General features: G+C 37.4%; 1 protein-coding gene across 12 annotated transcripts in view; it reads right to left on the bottom strand.

Annotated features, from left to right (window-relative positions):
* The window catches only part of LOC128687040 (trans-Golgi network integral membrane protein 2), a 53,378-nt gene extending 26,701 nt beyond the window's left edge, over positions 1 to 26,677 (bottom strand). For 2 of the 12 annotated variants that reach the window (XM_070082453.1, XM_070082458.1), the window contains exons 1-6: positions 26,481 to 26,677; positions 22,082 to 22,498; positions 21,624 to 21,796; positions 16,191 to 16,994; positions 10,492 to 10,649; positions 4,487 to 4,635 (exon numbers count right to left, since the gene is read on the bottom strand). In XM_070082453.1, coding sequence (XP_069938554.1) covers positions 4,489 to 4,635; positions 10,492 to 10,649; positions 16,191 to 16,994; positions 21,624 to 21,744 — 1,230 coding nt within the window. In that variant the 5' untranslated portion in view covers positions 21,745 to 21,796; positions 22,082 to 22,498; positions 26,481 to 26,677 and the 3' untranslated portion in view covers positions 4,487 to 4,488. Of the gene's footprint in view, positions 1 to 4,462; positions 4,636 to 10,491; positions 10,650 to 16,190; positions 17,052 to 21,623; positions 21,797 to 22,081; positions 22,499 to 26,480 lie in introns of those variants that run through there. The other 10 variants (XM_070082460.1, XM_070082459.1, XM_070082455.1 and 7 more) reach the window with 9 other exon arrangements.
* Between the last annotated feature and the right edge of the window lie 252 nt (positions 26,678 to 26,929).

Below are 26,929 nucleotides of genomic sequence, written 5' to 3'. Positions count from 1 at the left end.
CTCTGAATTTCTAAAGTACAGTGGACCCCCGCATAGCGACCTTAATCCGTGCAAGAGGGCTGACTGTTATGCGAAATGTTCGCTATGTGAATGAATTTTCCCCATAAGAAATAATGGAAATAAAATTAATCCGTGCAAGACACCCAAAAGTATGAAAAAAATTTTTTTTTACCACAAAAAAATGTTAATTTTAGTACACACAAACTGAAAAAGGCATGCACAATTACATGACACTTACTTTTATTGAAGATCTGGTGATGATTGATGGGATGGGAGGAGGGGAGAGAGTGTGTTAGTGTTTAGAAGGGGAATCCCCTTCCATTAGGACTTGAGGTAGCAAGTCCTTTTCTGGGGTTACTTCCCTTCTTCTTTTAATGCCACTAGGACCAGCTTCAGAGTCACTGGACTTCTTTCGCACAACATATCTGTCCATAGTGGCCTGTACCTCTCGTTCCTTTATGATTTGTCTAAAGTGGTTCACAACAGTGTCATTGTAACAGTCACCAGCACGGCTTGCAATAGCTGTGTGAGGGTGATTTTCATCAAAAAAGCTTTGCACTTCAAGCCATTTTGCACACATTTCCTTAATCTTTGAAGTAGGCAATTCCTTCAATTTCTCTCTCCCCTCCTTTGAACCAGTTTCCCCAGGTCTGGCCTCTTGCTCTTGAAGTTGATCTATCAGCTCATCAGTGGTTAGTTCTTCATTGTCCTCCTCCACCAACTCTTCCACATCCTCCCCACTAACCTCCAACCCCAAGGACTTCCCCAATTCCACAATTGATTCCTCAACTGGTATACTCCTCTCAGGGTTAGCCTCAAACCCTTCAAAATCCCTTTTGTCTACACATTCTGGCCACAGTTTCTTCCAAGCAGAGTTCAAGGTTCTCTTAGTCACTCCCTCCCAAGCCTTACCTATAAGGTTTACACAATTGAGGATATTAAAGTGATCCTTCCAAAACTCTTTTAGAGTCAATCGAGTGTCTGTGGTCACTTCAAAGCACTTTTGAAACAGAGCTTTTGTGTACAGTTTCTTGAAGTTGGAAATGACCTGCTGGTCCATGGGCTGCAGGAGAGGAGTGGTATTAGGAGGCAAAAACTTCACCTTAATGAAGCTCATGTCCCCATAAAGTCGCTCTGCCACGTCTGTAGGATGACCAGGGGCATTGTCTAACACCAGGAGGCACTTAAGGTCTAATTTCTTTTCAGTTAGGTAATCTTTCACATTGGGGGCAAATGCATGGTGTAACCAGTTATAGAAAAATTCCCTAGTGACCCATGCCTTACTGTTTGCCCTCCACAGCACACACAAATTATCCTTGAGGACATTCTTTTGCCTGAACGCTCTGGGAGTTTCAGAGTGATACACTAATAAAGGCTTAACTTTGCAATCACCACTAGCATTGGCACACATCAACAAAGTAAGCCTGTCTTTCATAGGCTTATGTCCTGGGAGTGCCTTTTCCTCCTGAGTAATGTAGGTCCTGCTTGGCATTTTCTTCCAGAACAGGCCTGTTTCATCACAATTAAACACTTGTTCAGGTTTCAGTCCTTCAGTTTCTATGTACTCCTTGAATTCATGCACATATTTTTCAGCCGCTTTGTGGTCCGAACTGGCAGCCTCACCATGCCGTATCACACTATGGATGCCACTACGCTTCTTAAATCTCTCAAACCAACCTTTGCTGGCCTTAAATTCACTCACATCATCACTAGTTGCAGGCATTTTTTTAATTAAATCGTCATGCAACTTCCTAGCCTTTTCACATATGATCGCTTGAGAGACGCTATCTCCTGCTAGCTGTTTTTCATTTATCCACACCAATAAGAGTCTCTCAACATCTTCCATCACTTGCGATCTTTGTTTCGAAAACACAGTTAAACCTTTGGCAACAACAGCTTCCTTGATTGCCGTTTTCTTGCCCACAATAGAAGAGATGGTTGATTTTGGTTTCTTGTACAACCTGACCAGGTCGGTGATACGTACTCCACTTTCATACTTATCAATGATCTCTTTCTTTATTTCAATCGGAATCCTAACCCTTATTGCTGTAGGGTTGGAACTAGAAGCTTTCTTGGGGCCCATGGTCACTTATTTTCCAGAAACAGCACCGAAAACACTGTAATAATACGAAATATTCCGAGTGTATGCTTGAATGTTACCGCGGAGGCTGGCTGGTAAACAATGGCACAGGCGGCACATGTGAGGCTGGCTGAGGGCGCACATTGGACGCGTCTCGGACGAAGGCCGCTGAGCGGGTTTTTGTCCACTATGCGGGGCAAAATTTTAGCGAACAAAGCGTCCGCTATGCGGATTGTCCGCTATGCAAGGCGTCCGCTATGCGGGGGTCCACTGTACTTGCTAGTAGGTATTGTGAGACACTGATTGCAGAGGAGTCTTACTGTACAACATTTCATCACAAATTGGTTTTATCAGTTGGTAATAAGGGCAATTTGGGGTGAAACATCTTACAGTAAGGACTCCTCTGCAATCAATGTCTTAATCACCATACTGCTGGTGGATCACCATTTCTCTGGAAGGCTACTAGGCACTACATACGACATCAAACTAATGGTTTATTAAATCATTTTTAAGAGTTCAGGTTAATGAGTCTATCTACATGTATTACATAAAGTTTTACCATTCTCTAATCTTTTTTAATAGTATCCTGATCTGCAACCTTGAAACTTAATTATATTTTAAACTTTAATAATGATTTCCTTCATGTTAAAGTTACAGTCCATTTCACAAACTTAATACTTGCCTCTATACTTGACTACACTCACAAATAAGGCCTTGAGTTACTATAAATAAGCCAAGCCTTGCTATATTGCAAAACTGCTATAAATAATAGCCAATGTTTGTTAAATGCATTCACATTAGTTTTAGTATTCTTTCACACACAAAATGGTAATACAAATTCTTGGATGATTATTATTATTATGTATTATTATAATGGGTACATGTGACATATAAATACAGACAATGTAAGTGAATGACAAGCAGTACTGAAACTTTTATAAGCAGACATCTATAAAATTTGATAAAGCAAAATGTCCTTTGCTAATAAAGGTTTTCATACTGCTTGTGTCTTATACTCTATTATTAAAGCAATGAGAAAGCTTTAAAACCTTTAAGGGTTAAACAGCTGGGAAATGGGAGGCAATCAGGTTCAATACAAGGGAAGGGAGGGTAGCTTCAATTCCTTGAATCAAGAGCCCTTCACCAGTATCAAGGTACCCTTTCACTGTCCATCACACAGAACTATGTTACTGAGGCCAGGGTTCCTGAAATAGTTCTACATCATGAGCTCAGCTCACTTAGATAAGCTGATAGTGCTAAATTTTGGCCTAGATATGAGAGAATGGGTCTGTGTGGTAAGTGCACAGTGAAAAAAAAAAATCCTGTCCCATGCAGTGCATGATGGGAAAAAGAAAACCAACTATGTGTATGGTTTAATATAGTGAATGATGGTTTTATGATTTTATTGGCTATTTCTTGGTATCTTTTGATGGAATGGAAGACATACTACTGAAATAGTGATGTATTTTGATTGGTTTCAGGGCTGAAGTAACTTGAAATTGAGCTCAAAGTAGCAGAAATATTTGATTTTTGCTGATATTCCAGAGGATGGGTAAGACCACTTACAACCCCTAGTCTGTTTTCGGATTTTTAATAGCTTCGATTCAATTATTAGGACACTGTAAACCATAACCATTCTTTACTAGTTATATTTTATTATCCAAGAAATAGAGTATATCTTATATTTGTGTGTGAACAAGAATTAAAAATGGAAGGCAGGTGCAATATACGAGGCCTGGGGACATGCCTAATAAACAGAGAAAATGTTGTTTTAGTGCCAGGAATGTCTACAATGTTTATTATAGACTATTTTTAAATTGTCATTTTTAAATTTTGTATAAAAATTGGTTAAATCACCAATTTCTGTGCACTTTATAGGGTAGGTGTAATAGTTGGATGGGTAGTTTCTTGTGTTCAATTAATAGAACAGAAGGCATACTAACACAATAGCTAAGAATCTGGTCAAATGGAACAATGAAATTGGCTTAATACAGGACTCCAAGTGGGCAAAATTGCTGATGCATAAATTTCATCAAGACCACTAACTTTGTGCCAATGTAATTCCCTAAGTTTTCCATCAAATTTCATACTTTTGGTGTCATTACTTTCAGAAAAAGATTCTCTACCATTTCAGAAGAAAAAAAACGTTAAAAAAAAGTGGACACTCAGAACAATATTAATTTTGAGGATCTGGACAGTGAAAGGGTTAAGGGACAAATTGTTTGAAAATCTGAAAAGTAATACAGTAAAACATCTAAGTGACTACTCTCATCAAAGCATTGTGCAATGCCCTTTCTTCACTACAACAAAGAATCCATTTTGTGTCTGTTTAATTTGCTAATGAACTCTACTGTGAAACAAAACTCAAATTCACGGATATACACTACTTAAGTGCAAATTCCTCACTCCTAGTAGAGTCTGTCATACTTAGAACCCTTTGTAGCTGTTATGGCTTCTTCAAGATTGTTATCAAGCTTGTGATATTTGGCTCTACTAGATGACCTGCGATTTCTGCTGCTGCTAGGTGCCCGACCTTCAATAATCAAGGCAATGATCTGAAAAAAGTAAAAAATATTTATGGAATGCAGATTATATGAAGATATTAGTTTAGTTTGCAAATTGAAATCGACGGATGAAACTGATAACATTTGGAAAGTTAAAACAAGAAGTTACGCTAAGATCTATTAAACCTTCTACCAAGCCTTGAGCATTCTCTATTAAATGAAAATATTTTAGGCCAAAATTGGGATAAGGCCATCTGATGAAATCAACACATGAACCTTTATGTGAAAGAAGAATGTATCCTTAACATTTAATTAATGTTCTAAATAGGGTCTTTAACCCTTAAACTGCCCAAACTTAGATCTAAGTTCATGTGCATAGCACTCCAACCTTAATTTTCCCCATTTGAAAGCATGTAAAAAAACGTAGATCTATGTTCGGAGCCTGCCGCACGTCAACGTATATCTACGTTTGGACAGTTTAAGGGTTAATAACATGAAGGCTACATTCCTGAAAACCACTGCTCTAACTGAAGTCATGTTAATCGAACTGAAAAACACATGAGAAAACAGGAGTATGTTCTTGAAATTGTGCAGTGAAGTATACATTAATAAAATACACTACATGTAGCTCAAAGGATTATGTAAAACAATCTTTTCTTACTTTAAATTCCGGTTGCTGATTTTGAAATGAGTGGACAAGGTTGCTGTGGCCCTACTGTACCACCTCCAAGCCATATATAAAAGTAACTTTATTTTCCCAAAACTCACATATACTCCTCTTCTTGGAATCTACTGCATCATTAGTATTCCTTTTGAGTGCCATGGTTTAAATCCAGGTATGGCATGATGACAATATCTAAAATTGTGTGAATAATGTAGGATGGATTAAGGTATGGGATCTGTACATACTGCAACTGGCAGTGTAGGTGGTTGCTTATACAAAGGGTGAGACTAGGCCTCCTTCCCATAAAACAATGGCCTTACCCAAAGGTTAGCTGTTAAGTGGAGGGGGAATATCCTGTGGCATGTTCAAACAGGATCTGGCAAGCAACTAGATTTGAAGCTGAATTTTCCTGGAATTTATGACATGATCAACTGGCTGCTGTTCTGTGCAATTTGGGCTTTGGTACAATATTCCAATCTTGTTTTTATTGAAAATGTGCACTTTAGACACATGCTAACATGGACAATTATACTAAAAAGGGTTTAGGAAAATACTAATTTGGCAATAAGGTTGTGGACAAGTGGAATGAACTACCAAGTAATCACTGAAGATAATGTCTTGAGTAGCTTGAAAACATTATGTTAGATAAACATTAGTGAGAAGGGTTGGGTTTGCAGACCATGTTCTTGCAATAATAAATAATGAAGTAGGCCTACTAGACAATACTAATCAGGTCCTCCTCACACCCACCCATTCCCACTCAAGTACTCCTATGAATGTCAATATTTTCACAATTAGAGCAAAATTTAGCCAGGGGCCCCAGAAACAAAGTGAGCCTAAATAGAAAAAAAATCCATTATATTGATAACATTTAGGTACTACCGTCCTGCCAAGTGAGTGTAAAACGAAAGCCTGTAATTGTTTTACATGATGGTAGGATTGCTGGTGTCTTTTGTCTGTCTCATAAATATGCAAGATTACAGGTATGTCTTGCTACTTCTACTTACACTTAGGTCACACTACACATACATGTACACGTTTATTTATACACACTCATCTGAGTTTTCTTTGAATTTATCTTAATAGTTCTTGGTCTTATTACTTTTCCTTTTATATCCATGGGGAAGTGGAATAAGAATCTTTCCTCCGTAAGCCATGCGTGTTGTAAAAGTCAACTAAAATGCTGGGAACAATGGGCTAGTAACCCCTTTTCCTGTAAAGATTACTAAAAGGAATAAGAAGAAGAAAATTGTCAAAGTTGGAAGCCTGAATGTGCATGGATGTTGTGCAAATGATAAGAAAGAGATGATTGTGGATGTTATGAATGAGAAGCTGGATGTCTTGGCTTTAAGTGAAACAAAGCTGAAGGGGGTGGGAGAGTTTCAGTGGAGAGGAATAAATGGGATTAGGTCAGGGGTTTCAAATAGAGTTAGAGCTAAAGAAGGAGTAGCAAAAATGCTGAATGATAAGATATGGCAGGAAAAGAGGGACTATAAATGTATTAATTCAAGGATTATGTGGAGTAAAATAAAGGTTGGATGTGAAAAGTGGGTTATAGTAAGCGTATATGCACCTGGAGAAGAGAGAAGTGTAGAGGAGAGAGGGAGATTTTGGGGAATGTTGAGTGAATGCATGGGGAGTTTTGAACCAAGTGTGAGAGTACTTGTGGTTGGGGATTTCAATGCTAAAGTGGGTAAAACTGTTGTGGAGGTAGTAGTAGGTAAATTTGGGGTGCCAGGGGTAAATGTAAATGGGGAGCCTTTAATTGAGCTATGTGTATAAAGAGATTTGGTAATAAGTAATACATATTTTATGAAAAAGAGGATAAATAAATATACAAGGTATGATGTAGCATGTAATGAAAGTAGTTTGTTAGATTATGTATTGGTGGATAAAAGGTTAATGGGTAGGCTCCAGGATGTACATGTTTATAGAGGGGCAACAGATATATCGGATCATTATTTAGTTGTAGCTACAGTTAGAGTAAGAGGTAGATGGGACAAGAGGAAGGTGACAACAACAAGTAGGAGGGAAGTGAAAGTGTATAAACTAAGGGAGGAGGAAGTTCGGGCGAGATGTAAGCGACTATTGGCAAAAAGGTGGGCTAGTGCAAAGATGAGTAGTGGGGGGGGGGGGGTTGAAGAGGGTTGGATGAGTTTTAAAAATGCAGTATTAGAATGTGGGGCAGAAGTTTGTGGTTATAGGAGGGTGGGAGCAGGAGGAAAGAGGAGTGACTGGTGGAATGATGAAGTAAAGGGTGTGATAAAACAGAAAAAGTTAGCTTATGAGAGGTTTTTACAGAGCAGAAGTGTTATAAGAAGAGCAGAGTATATGGAGAGTAAAAGAAAGGTGAAGTGAGTGGTGAGAAAATGCAAAAGGAGAGCAGATGAGAGTGGGAGAGGCACTGTCAAGAAATTTTAACGAAAATAAGAAAAAAATTTGGAGCGAGTTAAACGAGTTAAGAAAGCCTAGGGAAAGTATCGATTTGTCAGTTAAAAACAGAGTAGGGGAGTTAGTAGATGGGGAGAGGGAGGTATTAGGTAGATGGAGAGAATATTTTGAGGAACTTTTAAATGTTGAGGAAGAAAGGGAGGCGGTAATTTCATACACTGGCCAGGGAGGTATACCATCTTTTAGGAGTGAAGAAGAGCAGAATGTAAGTGTGGGGGAGGTATGTGAGGCATTACGTAGAATGAAAGGGGTAAAGCAGCTGGAACTGATGGGATCATGACAGAAATGTTAAAAGCAGGGGATGATATAGTGTTGGAGTGGTTGGTACTTTTGTTTAATAAATGTATGAAAGAGGGCAAGGTACCTGGGGATTGGAGGAGAGCATGTATATTCCCTTCATATAAAGGGAAGGGGGACAAAAGAGATTGTAAAAATTATAGGGGAATAAGTTTACTGAGTACACCAGGAAAAGTGTACGGTAGGGTTATTAATGAAAGAGTTAGAGGTAAGACAGAATGTAGGATTGTGGATGAGCAAGGAGGTTTCAGAGTGGGTAGGGGGTGTGTAGATCAAGTGTTAACATTGAAGCATATATGTGAACAGTATTTAGATAAAGGTAGGGAAGTTTTTATTGCATTTATGGATTTAGACAAGGCATATGAGAGAGTGGATAGGGGAGCAATGTGGCAGATATTGCAAGTATATGGAATAGGTGGTAAGTTACTAAATGCTATAAAGAGCTTTTATGAGGATATTGAGGCTCAGGTTAGGGTGTGTAGAAGAGAGGGAGATTACTTCCCGGTAAAAGTAGGTCTTAGACAGGGATGTGTAATGTCACCATGGTTGTTTAATATATTTATAGATGGTATTGTAAAAGAAGTAAATGCTAGGGTGTTCGGGAGAGGGGTGGGATTAAATTATGGGGAATCAAATACAAAATGGGAATTGACACAGTTACTTTTTGCTGATGATACTGTACTTATGGGAGATTCTAAAGAAAAATTGCAAAGGTTAGTGGATGAGTTTGGGAATGTGTGTAAAGGTAGAAAGTTGAAAGTGAACATAGAAAAGAGCAAGGTGATGAGGGTATCAAATGATTTAGATAAAGAAAAATTGGATATCAAATTGGGGAGGAGGAGTATGGAAGAAGTGAATGTTTTCAGATAGTTGGGAGTTGACGTGTCGGCGGATGGATTTATGAAGGATGAGGTTAATCATAGAATTGATGAGGGAAAAAAGGCGAGTGGTGCGTTGAGTTATATGTGGAGTCAAAAAACGTTATTTATGGAGGCAAAGAAGGGAATGCATGAAAGTATAGTAGTACCAACACTCTTATATGGGTGTGAAGCTTGGGTTGTGAATGCAGCAGCGAGGAGGCGGTTGGAGGCAGTGGAAATGTCCTGTCTAAGGGCAATGTGGTGTAAATATTATGCAGAAAATTCGGAGTGTGGAAATTAGGAGGTGTGGAGTTAATAAAAGTATTAGTCAGAGGGCTGAAGAGGGGTTGTTGAGGTGGTTTGGTCATTTAGAGAGAATGGATCAAAGTAGAATGACATGGAGAGTATTTAAATCTGTAGAAGGAAGGTGGGGTAGGGGTCGTCCTTGAAAAGGTTGGAAGGAAGGGGTAAGGGAGGTTTTGTGGGCGAGGGGCTTGGACTTCCAGCAGGCATGCATGAGCGTGTTCGATAGGAGTGAATGGAGACGAATGGTATTTGGGACCTGACGATCTGTTGGTGTTAGCAGGGTAATATTTAGTGAAGGGATTCAGGGAAACCGGTTATTTTTATATAGCCGGACTTGTATCCTGGAAATGGGAAGTACAATGCCTGCACTCTAGAGGAGGGGCTCGGGATATTAGCGGTTTGGAGGGATACATTGTGTATCTTTATACGTATATGCTTCTAAACTGTTGTGTTCTGAGCACCTCTGCAAAAACAGTGATTATGTGTGAGTGAGGTGAAAGTGTTGAATGATGATGAAAGTATTTTCTTTTTGGGGGTTTTCTTTCTTTTTGGGTCACCCTGCCTCGGTGGGAGACGGCCGACTTGTTGAGAGAGAAAAAAAAAAAATTTAGTATCATTCATCCTGATTGTGGTTGCTTCATTTTTGGGGTTAACTTATATGGTGGATGTACTGTAGGCCTATATCAGACTTTGTAGCAGAAAAACTGAAGTTGACTTATATGATAGGTAGGCTTGTATGCTGGGGTTTATGGTACATAAGGCTAATGATTACATTAACTATTGCTATACTGTAAACCAAGTGAAATAAAAGCAAAATCTACTAGGCAGGTATCACCATTTGCATCCTGCCACAAATATGGCTCAGCCAACTAGTGCAAGGGGGTTTAAGCCCAAGATGCCTTGAAGCCACACACGAATACACATTTACGGTAGCAGACTTTACTCATGGCAGGCCAGAATTTAAGAACCAAGAAGTAACAAGAAGTTTATGGTGTATTAGATCACTTACAAATTACCTAATTATTTTCTGAGGGCAGTACTAAAATGAACTTCCCAATTCATCATTGTAGGATATTCAGATTATACTGTTCATCTCTTATGTATTCATTCCATCTACTTAAAAAGTAAATGACAAAAATTATATTAAGCAAAACATTATGAGCATAATGTTTTGTATTTTTAAAACATGAGGCATAACTCTGTAATGATAGTGTTTATCATCACCATATTCAAGTTTATCTGCATTTTACCATAAACTTCTGTTACTACAATATAGTTACATATTATTTTGTATTATATATCCAATGAAGAAACAACACATTTTCTTACTCTCTGTTTGTTGTGGAATACGAGGTAGAAAATAATTGCTGTAATCATGATGGTGAGGAAGTATGCAAAGAAATGAGAATCCTCGTCATCACTGAATTTTCCTTCACTGTCGACTTTTTGTGGAACGTTCTCATTGCCAGTAGGTTTATCCTCAAAGTCTGGAGATCAAAGTTATGTTAAGCTACAAATTCCTGCAAAACATTAATAACTGACTTTTTTTTATCAACCAAACTAACATCAGATTTCATCTTCATGAAATATAAATTACAGTAACACAAAAAAGGAGTCCTTTTACAATTCTTTGTGATGGTTATGCATTTCCTATCATTAGTCATGATTAACAACATGATCGCTACACAAAATCACACTAGAATTACTCTGTACTTTTTACTGATGCAAAGAATGACCAATACCAGTAACAATTATCAACAGAAATTCAATTGACCACATGAATGAGGTATTCCTGTCCCACACCAAGGTATATCTAGTTACCCACTTTTATGAAAAAAAAAAAATCCAATTTTTTTTATAAAGCATCCAAGGATGCTTTATAAAAAGCAATCCAAGGATGCTTTATAAAAAGCAACCCAAGGATGCTTTATAAAAAGCAACCCAAGGATGCTTTATAAAAAGCAATCCAAGGATGCTTTATAAAAAGCAATCCAAGGATGCTTTATAAAAAGCAATCCAAGGATGCTTTATAAAAAGCAATCCAAGGATGCTTTATAAAAAGCAACCCAAGGATGCTTTATAAAAAGCAATCCAAGGATGCTTTATAAAAAGTAATCCAAGGATGCTTTATAAAAAGCAATCCAAGGATGCTTTATAAAAAGCAATCCAAGGATGCTTTATAAAAAGCAATCCAAGGATGCTTTATAAAAAGCAATCCAAGGATGCTTTATAAAAAGCAATCCAAGGATGCTTTATAAAAAGCAATCCAAGGATGCTTTATAAAAAGCAATCCAAGGATGCTTTATAGGATATTTACCAGACACAAACATTTGTGGATAAAAGTTACACACAGCACTGTACAATTAATTTCCAGATCTACTAACATGAGGCTGCATTACTCGAGACCCTTGTAGGTCTCAGGACCATGAACATCCAAGAAGCCAACAATGGTATGTACTTACAGACAGAACATACAAAACCAAAAAAACACAATACAAATGCTGGTAAAAACACAGACTACCTACAATAATACGATGGAGGTGTAGTGGCTTTAAGTACAGTATAGTGTACATTGTTCTATCACATTTAGCTCATTGACCAAAGTCACATACATGCTGTACATATGTGCTACTCTTCGTAAGCTATGTGATCATGGCTTAAAAACCAACGACTGTTCTGCTTGACCAGCAGTGTGATTTCTTATTTCGAATAACTGTAGAAATATCAGCTACTGTATTCATTCAAATCATTATAAGTCAATTTTAGCATTAGTTTTGTATGAAGTAGAATCTATTTTAATTGGCAAAAATACATCTATAAATACAGAAAAATTCTTTAAAACAGGATATAATGGATTTACAGAGCAGCTCAGCTTGCTTGATTGCCTTAAAAGCACTTTTTTTTTTTTAAACGTATCACTTGTTTTGCACAAAGTCAGGGGTGATCCAAAGAAGAAAAAACATCCAACACTTACTGTTTTTCTGGAAGGGTACACACAACACCATTCTAATGATCCTCTGAAACACCATTCCAACAATTCTCTGAAACACATCATTCTCACCTATTCCAGAGTGCTGGCATTATGTTTCCCACCCCCAGATTTATAAAGATAAAGATATTTATTTTGACAAATTACATGGTTGTACAGAGGAATATAATTGTTGGGTGTACATGCCAAAAGCCCCTTTATATGTAGCGCATATTGGGCAAACTTAAAATTAACTTAAGATTATTAAGGCAATAATACATAGTTCATATGGTCATTAGATGAGTTACAGTAAGTACAGGGGAACTGCATATTCTATCAGATGATGCTACATGGTTTTCCTAAGTCTAGTAGAGACTTATTACACTATTAAATTAGTTAATAAAGATTACAGTATTACAATATAACAATTTAAAACAATTTACAATATGATGCATTACAGTTTAATACTATTTAAAACAATGAAATTTGGTATTACAATGGAACAATCTACTACTATTTAAAACAAAGAAAAAATAGGCATCCTAATTTCGAAGCAGCAAGTGGTTGAGCATTCATCAGCACAATTTGAGTAGCTTTTGAGAAACTGGTAGTGATTAGGTACGGTTTGTCTGGTTAAGTTTAGGTGATGAGGTGATTTCTTAACAGGGCCTTAAAGTGATTTGCAGATAGAGGTCCTTTAGTGTGTTCTGGCAATGAATTCCAGATCTTCGGGCCTTTTATGTGCATAGCATTTTTGCATAGGGAGAGATGAACACGAGGGATATCGAAGCGTGATCTGTGTCTCATATTATGGTTGTGCATTCTGTTATAGCTATCAAGGAGTTTGAGAAAAGGGTTTATATTAGAGTAGTGTTCTGTGCATGTAGTAGGCACAATAATAAGTGTGGATGCCTTGTATATTCAGCAAGTTAAGACTCTTGAAAAGAGGTGAGGTGTGTTGTCTAATGCAGGATTTTGTAATCAATTGCACTGCGGCTTTTTGCTGGGTTATTAAAGGCTTAAGGTGATTTGCTGTGGTTGAGCCCCATGCACAAATACCATAGGTGAGGCAAGGGTAAATGAGAGTGGTACAAAGCTAGTAGAGCTGGCTGGGGTACATAGTACTGTATCTCTGAAAGGATGCCTACTGTTTTGGAGACTTTCTTGGAAATTTACTGTGTGTGTGTCTGAAATTTGAGACTGAAGTCAAGGTGGAGACCTAGAAATTTGCCCTCTGCCTGTCTTGAAATAGATGAACCATTTATCAATATGTTTAGTTGACTAACCAGTTTCCTGGTTAGCTATGAAAGTAACTGAGGAATTGTGCAGTTCTCTTGTAGTCTCTGTACATTTACCATTTAGGGAATATTATCTACAGTTAATATGCACTATGAATTACTTGAATGTTCACAACTTTTCAGAAATAATACTGATGATTATCAGATTGTCATTAAACAAGTATATTCTAAATAGTAAAAGGCTTAGAAAACTAGGCAATTTGGCAATTTGTACTCGTGTTCACAAATGCTCTCAGGCATATCACCTGCACAATGATATTTAACACTGGCAAATATCCTTGTGTTGATGTTAATACTCACTTTCATCTTGAAGCTTACATTAACTTTCAATATGGTAATGTATGTTACATTAAGTTCCAACAGAATGGCTTAATATGGCAATTTTAAAAGTACTGTATGCATTCAACAGGATGTTCCATATTTATCATGTCTCATAAAATATGTTAAATAGAGCTTGACCATTATTTTCTGACAAGTACTTCCTTCTCAGTGTGTTGTAACCTTATAACAGAAACAAAGGGCTATCAAAAGTTCCCCGACTCAAAATTTCATGCGCTTCCTGGGTGGAATATGGCAGTGAAATAGTTCACTCTGTGCAGTACACTCCTTTATGAGGTAGTGGAAAGTTTCAGTGCAATTGGTCATTCTGTTGAGGTTAGACAGGCATTTTTTGTGTTGTCAACGAGTTGTTAAAATTTTTTTGTGTAGCAGAATAGAATCTTCAAGAGAAAAAACAATGTGTGTGTGTGACATTCTGTTTCATGCTTAGTAAAACAGCTAGTGAAACTCAGAAAATACTCCAGCAAGCACGTGTGAGCGTTTTAAGATAGGAATGAGTGGAGACATAGTTTTTGGGACTTGACGAGCTGTTGAGTGTGAGCAGGGTAATATTTTGTGAAGGGATTCAGGAAAACTGGTTAGCTGGACTTGAATCCTGGAGGTGGGAAGTACAATGCCTACACTTTAAAGGAGGGGTTTGGGATATTTACTGTTTAGAGTGACATCTAAACTGTTGTATCTGTGCACCTCTACAAAGACAGTGAGTGATAGTGGAAGATGGTCAGCATGTTAAGAAAAAAAAAATCATTTGGTGATGAAGCAATGGGTCAGACACAGTGTTCTGAATGCTTTTCTTGATTCAAAGCAGGATGAATGTCAGTTGAGGATGAAAACACTGGCTGTCCATCATTGACAAAAACAGATGCCAACACTGAAATAGTGAGGAAGGCTATTTATGAAGAGTGTCATCAGAGTATCCAGAACATCGTAGGTGTTGTGGGAATTTCTTATAGGCCGTGTCAAAGCACACAGTAAGTGTTTGTGAAACTGTGCCCCACCCTCCCTACTCCTCAGATCTAGCCCCCTGTAACTTCTTTCTCTTCCCAAAAATAAAAATGGCCTTCAAAGGATGGTGTTTCAATGCAAGCTGTGCTACATGCCATTAGAAAAAGTTCCAGAAATGTTTGGAGAAGTGGCAGAGGTACTGGGATCAGTGTATAGCCTCCCAGGAAGAGTACCATAAGGAAGACAACTTCAACTAGGTGATCAGACAAGCCTATTTATGTTTTGTTTTGTGCAAGTCCAGGATCTTTTTGATAGCACCTTGTGTATCCCATAAGGCAAATTAAAGTACAGTGGTACCCCGAGTTTCGGCCACCTCCCAACTCGAACAATTATGCAAGTGTATTATTTTAAGTGCTTTTGTAAGTGTATTTTTGGGGGTATGAAACGGACTAATCTAATTTACATTATTCCTTATGGGAACAAATTCGTTCAGTAACAGCACTCGAACAACCTTCTGGAATGAATTATGGCAGAAACTTGGGGTTCCACTGTGTTACGCAGTTATGACTGGCAGTGTTTTCTCTTACTCTCTCTAGCACTGATCAACTGTTATATAATATTTTATTTATAAAGCCAGTTAGATATCACTTAGCATAAATGAGTTAGTTACAACAGTATAATAAAAAAACTATTTTAAGAAAGCATGAGTATCATTATGCCATGTCACAAATCCTGTTCAGCTGAAGTGACCTGACAATGCATAATGATACTGGCTCTTTGCCTTTATTAATAGTGGCCTTTTATCATTTATTTTACAGTAAACCCTTGATTTAATGGATTAAAAGAGGGAAAGTTGCTGCTAATGGTAACTGTGGTAGATTGGGATAAGATTGTTTTGTCATGATTGCAAGAATAATGGACAAGTCTTTAACCAACAGACTTACATCGTTGTTTCTTAATAAATTAACACAGAAGATTTTGTCCTGTATGAAGTCTATTAAATCGAGGTCCTTCATATCGAGGGTTTAATGTACTGTACTATGAAAATACTATTATGATAATGCATTATTTATAGTGTACAGTATATAAACTAGTACATCAAAACTAATATTTTCATCAACAACAATGGGTTAGGGTACAAACTGAAACAGGAAGAGGAAAAGAAGAAGGATGATGAATATACAGTGTTACATTATATTCACAGGGAAGCACAAAACCCATAAAGGTCACATGCTGCCTTAGGAATGGGGGTACTAATCAGGTTTGATCCAAGGAGGCAGAGGGTAACTGCAATGACGAACCTGCACTGAGGTACAAACCAAGGATGTAACATGAAGAAAAGGTGAAGAGGAGAATGAATGGAGGAGGAGGAGGATGATGATGTGATAATGATGATGATGATGATGATGGAGCTATAACTCTTAGCTGTAAATGCCAATCACTGGCATGACATGTATAGTGGTTGCTTTCTGCCTTACCTTCATTGATGCCTTCATCATCATCGTAAGAACGATCATTTTCCTGCATTGAGAGCTCAGAGTTGGTGTCTGCTGTATCCTCATCCTCATCAGGAGGGTAATTGGGTGGTGGTGGTGGTGGTGGTATTTTAGCATTAAATGCTCCTGTAGTTTTCGGCATAGTGGTGGTGGTGGTATTGGTGGGTGTGGTGGAAGTTTTGGTAGTGGAAGCTGTGATGGTGATGGTCACTTTCTCTACACCTTTGGAAGTTTTTTTTTCATCTGGCACTTCTGTTTGAATAGTAGGCAGTAATGCTGAAGGTGAAGGATTTGAGTTATTCTGGATTGATTTTGTATTATTCAGGTCTGTTACAGCAGATTTAAGTACATTACTACTAGAGTTGGTTTGACCAGCATCCAAGGGCCCTTCTTTCTCACTAGAATCCAAAGGACTTTCTATTACAGATCCTGCCTCATTTGCATTATCCCCTTTATCAACTTTTTCCTGATCTACTTCTTTTTGAATATTGTCATTCTGATTTGAATCATCTCCTTCCATTTGAGACTTTTCTTTATCTAGGTCAATCTTTGGTGCTTTTTCCTGAATAGAGTCACTATCCACATCTTCTGTTAGTTTTGAAAATTCCTCATCTCTCTCAGTTAATTTCTCATGCAAACTGTCTGATGGTTGCTCTTGGTAATCTGCTGTGGAGTTTGGTTTTTCAAACTTCAAACTTTCCGAATCGTTCTTTTGGTTATTTCTGGAGGGGGCTCTTTGTGGAGGAGCTGCCAGTGTTGGGACGATAATGATACACAGGATCCAACCTGCCAACATTAAAATCAGGGTTTCTTGCTGCATATTAAAGTGGTTGTTGCGCTATCCTGAAAGATTAATAAAAGCTCATCAATGAATGCAAATTAAAAGACTAGATAAATTTTTTTACTAATTTAGTGACCTTCAATTTACTGCTTCAATTGAATAAATGGTTTATTGTATAAAAGTTTAGGAAACCAATAAGTTGGTGAATGAGACACTTGTGCAACAACAATGGGTGGAGGAAATGTTTTGCCAGCCAGTGGCTTCATCAGCCCAATTCAGTGAAGAATGGTGGAAGATAAGGAGTTTGAGGTAATCAGTCCCTCAGGCTGGAGATGATGTGTACAGTCCATCAATCTTGATAAAAGTGAAGCACATGAGAAGTGGCTTATACTGCAGACAGCTGATGTAAAGCAGTTGTAGGAAGTGTCCACTAATGGAGTTCTCCACTAGTGACACTGTCTACAACTGCTTCATTTTACCTGTCCGCAGTATATAACCATTTCTCCACACGTCATACTCTTATCAAGATTGATGGACGGAACACATCATCTCCAGGCTGAGGGACTGATTACCTCAAACTCCTTAACTTCCACCTTTCTTCCCTGTATTGGACTGATGAAGCCAATGCCTGGCAAAATGTTTCCTTCACAATAAAGGTACCCAAATGTTGCATAAATGTGTTATTCTTACTGCTTCTAACTACACTACAGAAATCCTGCAGAACCAAACTCAAGCAACATGAGAATGAGTTATACATTATTTACTATTTCCTTCTGGTTTAACCCTTTCAGGATCTGTGCCGTAGATCTACAGCTTTATGTTGAGGGTCCAAACCGTAGATCTGCGCCATGAGCTCAGCTCACTCTGACAAGCTGTGAGTGGTAAATTTGGGCCTAGATATGAGAGAATACATCTATGTGGTATGTGTGCACTACATAAAACAAATTCTACAGCACACAGTGCATAATGAGAGAAAAAAACAGACTAATTTTCGATTAAAACAACAACTTTGCAGCGTTTTTTCGTATGTTTCTTATAGTTGTATTTGCGATTTCTTGGTCTCATTTGATAGAATGGAAGATATATTACAGAAATAGAGATGATTTTGATTGGTTTTAGTACTGAAACTGACCTCAAAGTAGCGGAAATGTTAAATTTTTGCCGATGTTCAAGAGTAAACAAGTGACCTCACACGTTTAACCCTTTCAGGGTCCAAGGCCCAAATCTGGAGTCACGCACCAGTGTCCAAGAATTTAAAAAAAAAAAATTTGTTATTTTTTCTTATGAAATCGTAGAGAATCTTTTTGTGAAGGTAATAAAACAAAAAGTACGAAATTTGGTGGAAAATTGACGAAATTATGCTCTCGCGAATTTTGATGTGTCAGCGACATTTACGAATCGGCGATTTTGCCGACTTTGACTCCCATTTTAGGCCAATTACATTATTCCAATCAACCAAATTCTTAGCTATTTCACTAGTATTACTTCTATTCTATCGATTGAGCACAAGAAATCGCCAAGTCAACTGTTTCAACTACAAAATAAAGTGATCGGAAATTGTTAATTTGGCCAATTTAACACAAAGTTCAAAATATTCCAATTTCAAAATAGGGTCCAGAATAAACAATGTAGGCATTCCTGGCACTAAACTAACGTTTCCTCTGTTCATTAGTTATGTTTTGAGGCTTTACAAATAAATTCCATTTTGATTTTTTATTCACATAATTAATTTTTATTCACACCAAAAAATAGAAGATTTACTGTTATGCAATACTGTAATAATTGTATAAATATCATCACCATATTTGTGAATGTATATTAGACCCACCAGCTGATGTGTATTAGACGTGTGAGGTCGTTTGTTTACTCTTGAATATCGGCAAAAATTTAACATTTCCGCTACTTTGAGCTCAGTTTCAAGCCATTTCCAGTGCTAAAACCAATCAAAATCATCTCTATTTCTGTAATATGTCTTCCATTCTATCAAATGAGACCAAGAAATTGCAAATACAACTATAAAAAACATACGAAAAAACACTGCAAAGTTGCTGTTTTAATCGAAAAATCATGATTTAAGTTTTTTTCTCTCATTATACACAGTGTGCTGCAGGATCTGTTTTATGTGGTGCACACATACCACATAGATGTATTCTCTCATATCTAGGCCCAAATGTACCACTCACAGTTTATCAGAGTGAGCTGAGCTCATGGCGTAGATCTACGGTTTGGACCCTGAACGTAAAGCCGTAGATCTACGGGACGGACCCTGAAAGGGTTAATACACGCCAGCTGATGGGTCTAATATACGTTCACAAATGTGCTGATATTATTTATACAATTATTATAATATTACATGACAGAAAATCTTTATTTTTTGGTTTGAATAAAAATTCGTTATGTGAATTAAAAATCAAAATGGAATTCATTTGTAAAGCCTGAAAACATAACTAATGAACAGAGGAAATGTTAGTTTAGTGCCAGGAATGCCTGCATTGTTTATTCTGGACCCTATTTTGAAATTGGAATATTTTGACCTTTTGCACTAAATTGGCCAAATTACCAATTTCCAACCACTTTATTTTGTAGTTGAAACAGCTGAGTTGGTGATTTCTTGTGCTCAATTGATAGAATAGAAGTAATACTAATGAAATAGCTAAGAATTTGGTTGACTGGAATAAGGTAATTGGCCTAAAATGGGAGTCAAAGTCGGCAAAATTATCGATGCGTAAATATCACTGACACATCAAAATTCGCGAGAGCATAATTTCGTCAATTTTCCATCAAATTTCATACTTTTTGTTTTATTACCTTCAGAAAAAGATTCTCTATCACTTCATAAGAAAAAATAACAATTATTTTTTTAAAATTCTTGGACACTGGTGCACACTTTGAAATTTGGCCTCTGGATCCTGAAAGGGTTAAATACATCAATTCATCATCCTACATGCATACACACTCTTAGGTTCTTCCTCCCCCCTAAAATGCCTATACACTTCATCTTTAACCCTTTGACTGTTTTGGTCGTATATATACGTCTTACGAGCCACCATTTTTGACGTATATATATTCATAAATTCTAGTGGCTTCAAATCAAGCAGGAGAAAGCTGGTAGGCTCACATGTGAGAGAATGGGTCTGTGTGGTCAGTATGCACCATATAAAGAAAATCCTGCAGCACGCAGTGCATAATGAGAAAAAAAAAAAACTCAGACCGTTTTTTTTAATTAAAATGCCAACTTTGTGGTCTATTTTTGTATAGTATTTATGGTTGTATTCTCGTTTTCTTGGTCTCATTTGATAGAATGGAAAACATATTATAGAAGTAGAGGTGCTTTTGATTGGTTTTACTATGAAAAGAACCTTGAAATGGAGCTCAAAGTAGGGGAAATGTTTGATTTTTGCCGATGTTCAAAAGCAAACAAATAATGTCATTTTCCAATAAATGTCCAAGTAGCCATTCTAATATGCAGTCATGAATGGGTTGACATTATTTATACAATTATTACAATATTGCAGTAGTCTGCATAACAGTAAAAATTCTATTTTTTGTTTGAATAAAAATTCAAAACAGAAAGCAAGAGTAATATCAGAGGGGCCTGGAGACATGACTGATGAACAAAGAAAACGTTATTTTAGAGCCAGGAATGTCTGCATTGTTCATTCTGGACCCTATTTTGAAATTGTCATATGTTTTTATTATTCGTGAAATTGGCCAAATTGCAAATTTCTGACCACGTTATTGGGTAGTTAAAATTGGTAAATGGGCAGTTTCTTGTACTCAATCAATAGAAAAAATGGAGTTCTAAAGAAATAGCTATGAGTTTGGTCGACTGGAACAATGGAATTAGCCGAAAATAGGGCTCAAAGTGGGCGAAATCGCCGATTCATAAATATCATTGCGGTCGCTAACTTCACGAGAGCATAATTCCGTCAGTTTTCCATCAAATTTTGTTCTTTTGGTGTCATTACAATCGGGAAAAGATTCTCTATCATTTCATAAGAAAAAATAAGGTTGGGGGGGGGGGGGCTGATTTTGCAACATCAGAAGACACCTCAGGATTTGGGGTTGTGACAGTCAAGGGGTTAACATGCCCAAACACTTTCTCTTAACATGCTCCCTACACCTTTTTTTTTCTAACAAGCTCCTACACTTTAATACAAACCCACTTTGCCTCTAACATACCATGTCAGGGGAAAAAGAATCTTGTAGATTGTTAAAGACCCTAGACAAGGGAAATACTGTGTGCATATTCTCACTCCTTCAATTACAAAGAACAAAGGTCATCAACCCTTGCTTGAACTAATTCACAACAAACTAACAAACTGGAAATAGAAACTAGACAATGTTTCAGTCTATTTTGGACCATTCATCAAGTGGGATATAACAATGGTTCAGGTGAGACCAAAACACTGCCCAGTTTTCATTTCCCATGTATAGACAAGCCTCAAATTACACATGCAAACTTACAAGGCACTGAGGACTTTGGATTTTAATAAATTTTTATAACTGCAAGATGTAGCACAACCACATGTGAAATAACTTTCTTTTATACTATTGTTTCAATAAACAATATCTTTTGCCAGTTAAAAAAACAAACACAAAACCAGGAGATTTTCTTTGTGTAAAAAATTTACCTTCACTTTCCAAGTCTTTCCTCCCCACTCTCCTCAACAAACATTGGTATACAGGAAAGTCTAGGCAACTCAAGCAGTTTAGCAGCAGCCTAAAATGGCAGCTCACAGTGCATATAAGCATACAAAAGTTATCCGTATACAGGAGACCACTATCTTCCACTCAAGTTACATTCCTGAAAATGAAGTTATGCATGAAATTGTGATGTGTGCAGTAGAGAGCTTATGGGACAATTTTAGTTACGTTCGATGACACCTCGTAAAAAGCCAAACAGATTTGTTTGAAATTCATACATCAGCTAAAATAAAATAATTATTTTGCAAAGGTACATTATTGAGGGAATACAGATGTTATGGGCAAATAAAAGGGGTACGTATATATACAGTGCATTACATACCATTAAACCAGGATGACACCCTAGGATAGCCCAATAAAACCATACAATATGAATGTTACTTACCTTAAAGTCTAGTTGTTGATGCATGATGGGCATCAACATCAATGGAGAGGATTGCTGTGGCCCTACTGGCCTGAGGTGGATGGCTGGGGTTTGTGAAGGCCTTCCCTCCTGCTCACATACAGTACTGTATTATAGTACAAGGTTTTCTCCTGGATCACTAAGTAACTAAGTGGTGAACTTTGTTTTCTGCTAAATTCAATCATTTCAACATTTTCTCAGTTTCCTTTAGCCGTAGCAACCTCTTTCCGATGTTTTTGGCAGATCACACTCTGAGTTACTCCATCACACAAGCTCTAATCTTGGCCTCACTGTCTTGAATTAAACAAATTGTTGATTCTCTCACACTGAAGGTATGGGCTGCCTCCACTACACATGCACACTACCTTTGAGAATGTCCATCAACTCTTATTTTCTTCACTAAAAGCAAAGTTTTACACTTAATCATTACTATTTCATTTTGATGCCATAATTAACATTCAGATATGTGATGGGTTGATGAAAATATCAGAAATGGGGAGTAATGGTATATTACATGTCCACAAAGCAAATGATGGTGTGAGTGGGAGGTGGGGGAGGCATGTGCAAACACTACTGAGTGATACTAGGCCTAGCAAAAACAATAGGGCTCCGAGGCTCATGGAAGAGGAAACAACTTGCCTGCGCTGGCGTGAAGGGTGGAGAGATTTAGAGCAAAAGCTGAAGGCAGGTTGCAAAATATGAGTTGTGGAGTAATGAAAATGTACACAACCCACTACCCACCCACAAAAGGTGGATTGGGGGGGGGGGAAGTGTACAGTAATACCTTGTATAGTATGGTCGTGAACAATATGGGTTTTTGGTGTAATGTGGTAAATTTTATTTAACTGCATTATGCACTGATACTGGGCCACTGGTATGTACTGGACTAGCATGAAGCTGTGTATTCTTTTACAGTACAGTGCATATGTATACATAATTTTTTTATTACATAAAGTACTGGTACCCCTTTTATATGCAAATATGAGTGGACAGAGGAAATACAATGACGCTGAGTGTTCTAATATGTAAATGTAAATGGTTAGCATTAGATGAAAAAATAGAAATTATAAAACACGAAGAGGGTGCATCGTATGTTACAACAGCACGCAACAAGAAAATGAACAAAGCATCGGTATGTGTGCATATATGGAATAAAGATAATACAAAAAGACGGACTGGTTACAGCATCTTATATGTCAAAAACTTATTTGTTAAAAATCCTAGTTCTATAATAAATAATATAGAAAGTCTTTTAATGTTATGGATTGAAGACTGCAGCCAGAAAAGAATTCCATAAAGTCAGATGAGGATTCAAGCTAAAGGAAGAAGTTTATTCAATATTAAAAAAAGAAAATGGCAATGAAGGGTAAAATTTTTTGGCAAGTCATGGCTAGTTTTACAACTTTAAAAAGCATGTGGGATTCCATAATGTTCAAATTACTGGTTAAAGTGCCAGCACAGACAATAAGGCAGCTGCAAGATATGGCAGTGAAACAAGAAAGCATGAGTAACAAGACAATTGTTTGAAGACTGGTTTGCAAATTATTTTTGCCCTGCAGTTGAACATTATTGCAAAGATAATGATGTGGATTTTAACGTTTTGTTGTTATTGGACAATGCACCAGGTCATCCTACTTCTCTTTCTAACATGAATGAAAATGTCAATGTAATTTTCCTGTCACAAAACATGACATTATTGCAGCCAACAGCTCAGGGTGTTGCTGCTAAATTTAAGGCCTATCATTTAAGACGTACCTTAGTGCAAGTCATAAAAGTAACAGCAGAAGAAAATGCCATAATTTTAAATGAATTTTGGAATGGTTACAATATCCAAAATGCAACTGAAAATGGAAGTGAATCATGGCTTGAAGTAACTGCGAGCAACATAAGAAAGGAGGAACACTGCATCAGGCCTGTTGGCCCACACTAGGCAGGTCCTACACAAATCCATCCCACTAACAGAATATTTGCCCAACCTATTTTCAACGCTAACCAACCAATACGCTTTGATAAAATAAATGGTATAAAATACCGACACAATGGAAATATAAACACACATGCAGTATAATGTGATCCTTTATTGGCAACGTTTTGCCCACTGTGTGGGCAAAACATTGTCAATAAAGGATCACATTATACTGCATATGTGTTTATACTATTTCCAAGCTTTGAGAAATCTATTTTACTCATGTGCAAGTCCCACTCAAATCCAACCCCTCTCTCTCATGTATTTATCCAACCTAAATTTAAAACTACCCAAGGTTTTAGCGTCAATAACCCTGAGAGCTGTTTCGCAATTTCTTTTACCACACGGTTCCAATGATTTTGCCAGTTTTGAATCCCAAATTGAAAATGTTTGTGAAAACATTGTGCAGCTTAGGAAAGATCAGCTCAGATTTGAAGCTCTGGATTGTGAAAATGTGCGTCAATGCACTGACTCACATTCCGATGACCCTGATGAATCAGGAATGCTTATATGTACAAAGAAATACAAAAATCTAGAAGAAAATGCTGCGCCCACCAAAGAATTCACATTAGATGAACTATTAACATTAAATGTGAAAGTAGAAGATGCGTGTGATTTCATAATGAATGCAGATCCAAACACTGGACAAGGCATTAGAGTTGGGCACATGTTACAAAATGATATTTGATGCTATAAAGATCTGTATACTGATAAAAAGAAAAAAAAATCTGTGCAAACCATGCTGTTCAACTATTATTCAAAATAATAATTATCTTTTTCTTTACCATTTGTAAGGTACATCATTTACAACTGTAATAAAAACCTTTAGTACAGTACTACTATTTTTTTGTTTTGTGTGCAATGATTTGTACTAAGCAAACAGCTAAATATTTTTGTGATCCGACACATTTAATCATATTGTTGGAACACATTACATTAAAACACATTCTAATAATACTTTGATCAGTATGGTATTGCATAGTACGGTATTTTTTTGACATGCATTAACCATACTATGCAATGTATTTCTGTACAGGCAGACCTCTCATTACACTGATCTAGGTAGCATGTTTATTTAATACAATGCTAATCATTTTCATATCCCCAGCCTGTGTTTAATGCAGATTAAGCAGGAAAAAAAATTAATTTCATGATAGATTGTGTTAGGTAGTGACAGTGCTGGTAGGTGGTCAAAGGTTATGGGGTTGGTAGGTTGTGGAGGTAGTAGCAGTTACACTATGAAATATTCCTGACTGTAAGTAATGTTGGAGGGTCATGCTAGATGGTGTTAGGTGGTGACAGTGCTGGTAAATGATAAATAGTGGTGTTAGGTTAACAAGCAACCACATGTACAATGTAAGGCATCAAGAACTGTTTTTTTTTATGAGATATATACTTAAACAAATCTATATGGCTTTCTTGGAAGTGCTGTGTACCTAACCTTATTTTTCATTTACGTATATTATACACATTACATATCACAATTATACATAAAGCATTGATTTCAGGAACATAAATGACACTTTGTGAGGTCTTACTGGATATACACTGCTTGCACACAGTTTAGTCACGTGTGCGTGATTCATCCGAGATTTTAACTTCCAGTTGTGACCCCTTGTTTCTGTGTCCCATCTCTGAAACATTCTGTCTCTATACGCCTTGTAAATTCCTCTTATTATTTTATATGCCATTTGTTTACATGTCAAGGGACCCTCCCCTTCAAGGGACCCTCCCCATCAAGGGACCCTCCCCTTCAAGGGACCCTCCCCTTCAAGGGACCCTCCCCTTCAAGGGACCCTCCCCATCAAGGGACCCTCTCCTTCAAGGGACCCTCCCCATCAAGGGACCCTCTCCTTCAAGGGACCCTCCCCATCAAGGTACCCTCTCTTTCAAGGGACCCTCCCCTTCAAGGGACCCTCCCCATCAAGGGACCCTCCCCATCAAGGGACCCTCTCCTTCAAGGGACCCTCTCCTTCAAGGGACCCTCCCCATCAAGGTACCCTCTCTTTCAAGGGACCCTCCCCGTCAAGGGTGATACATAACCAGGTACTGAAAAAATCTCCCCAGGTACCAATATACCAAATTCAGTATAAAGAAATACACCCTCCAGTTTGTACAATTCAGGACATTTATTAAACGCAACGTTTCGCTAATGAGTGACTTCATTAGTTCAGATGAAGCCACTCGTGATAAAACGTTTCCTTATTAAATGTCCTGAGGTGGTGGGTTGGTTAATATGGTTTGAAGCCTATCGACTACACGAGGGTCATTAAGTCTGCACTTAACATTTTCATCACCAGATATACTTTAACCCCTAAAACAGGGATTAAGGTAAACTCTTAGCACATATACGCTAAGAATAATACACATCTCAGCGTATATATCCTGCACACACAAGTGTCCTTATATACCAACCTGAGGCGAGTGTCTTCACTCTTCAAGAGTGCTGAGGCCCGTGTCAAGGCTCTCACTGAGTGTAGGTGCCAGTCTGCAGGTTGCACGGAGATGGTAGCAGCCCCATCAACCCAGTCTAGGCCCAGGAAAACTTTTTTTTAAAATCTGACGTGGCTACAAGGATAGTTGGCAGGATGACTGTGGTTATTATCACCCGCGAGGACAACATTCATAACACAGCCAAAATATTTCTAAGAAGTATATATAGATGTTATAGTGATTGATTTTATGGTTTATTTATTTACTATTATGATACATTTATGATGGAAATACAATTTGGTGCATTTGCACGCTCAAAATAAAGCCACCTAATACGCCCACCTACGCATTAAATGACCTATAGATACACCACGATTTGGGGAAAGTATTCAACATAAATATTTACTTTTAATTTTTATATACAATTTAAA

This window comes from Cherax quadricarinatus, chromosome 7 (assembly GCF_038502225.1).
Source record: "Cherax quadricarinatus isolate ZL_2023a chromosome 7, ASM3850222v1, whole genome shotgun sequence".
Taxonomy (NCBI): domain Eukaryota; kingdom Metazoa; phylum Arthropoda; class Malacostraca; order Decapoda; family Parastacidae; genus Cherax; species Cherax quadricarinatus.
The sequence above is the reverse complement of the archived record's forward strand: the minus strand, read 5'-3'. Positions and strand labels throughout refer to the sequence as shown.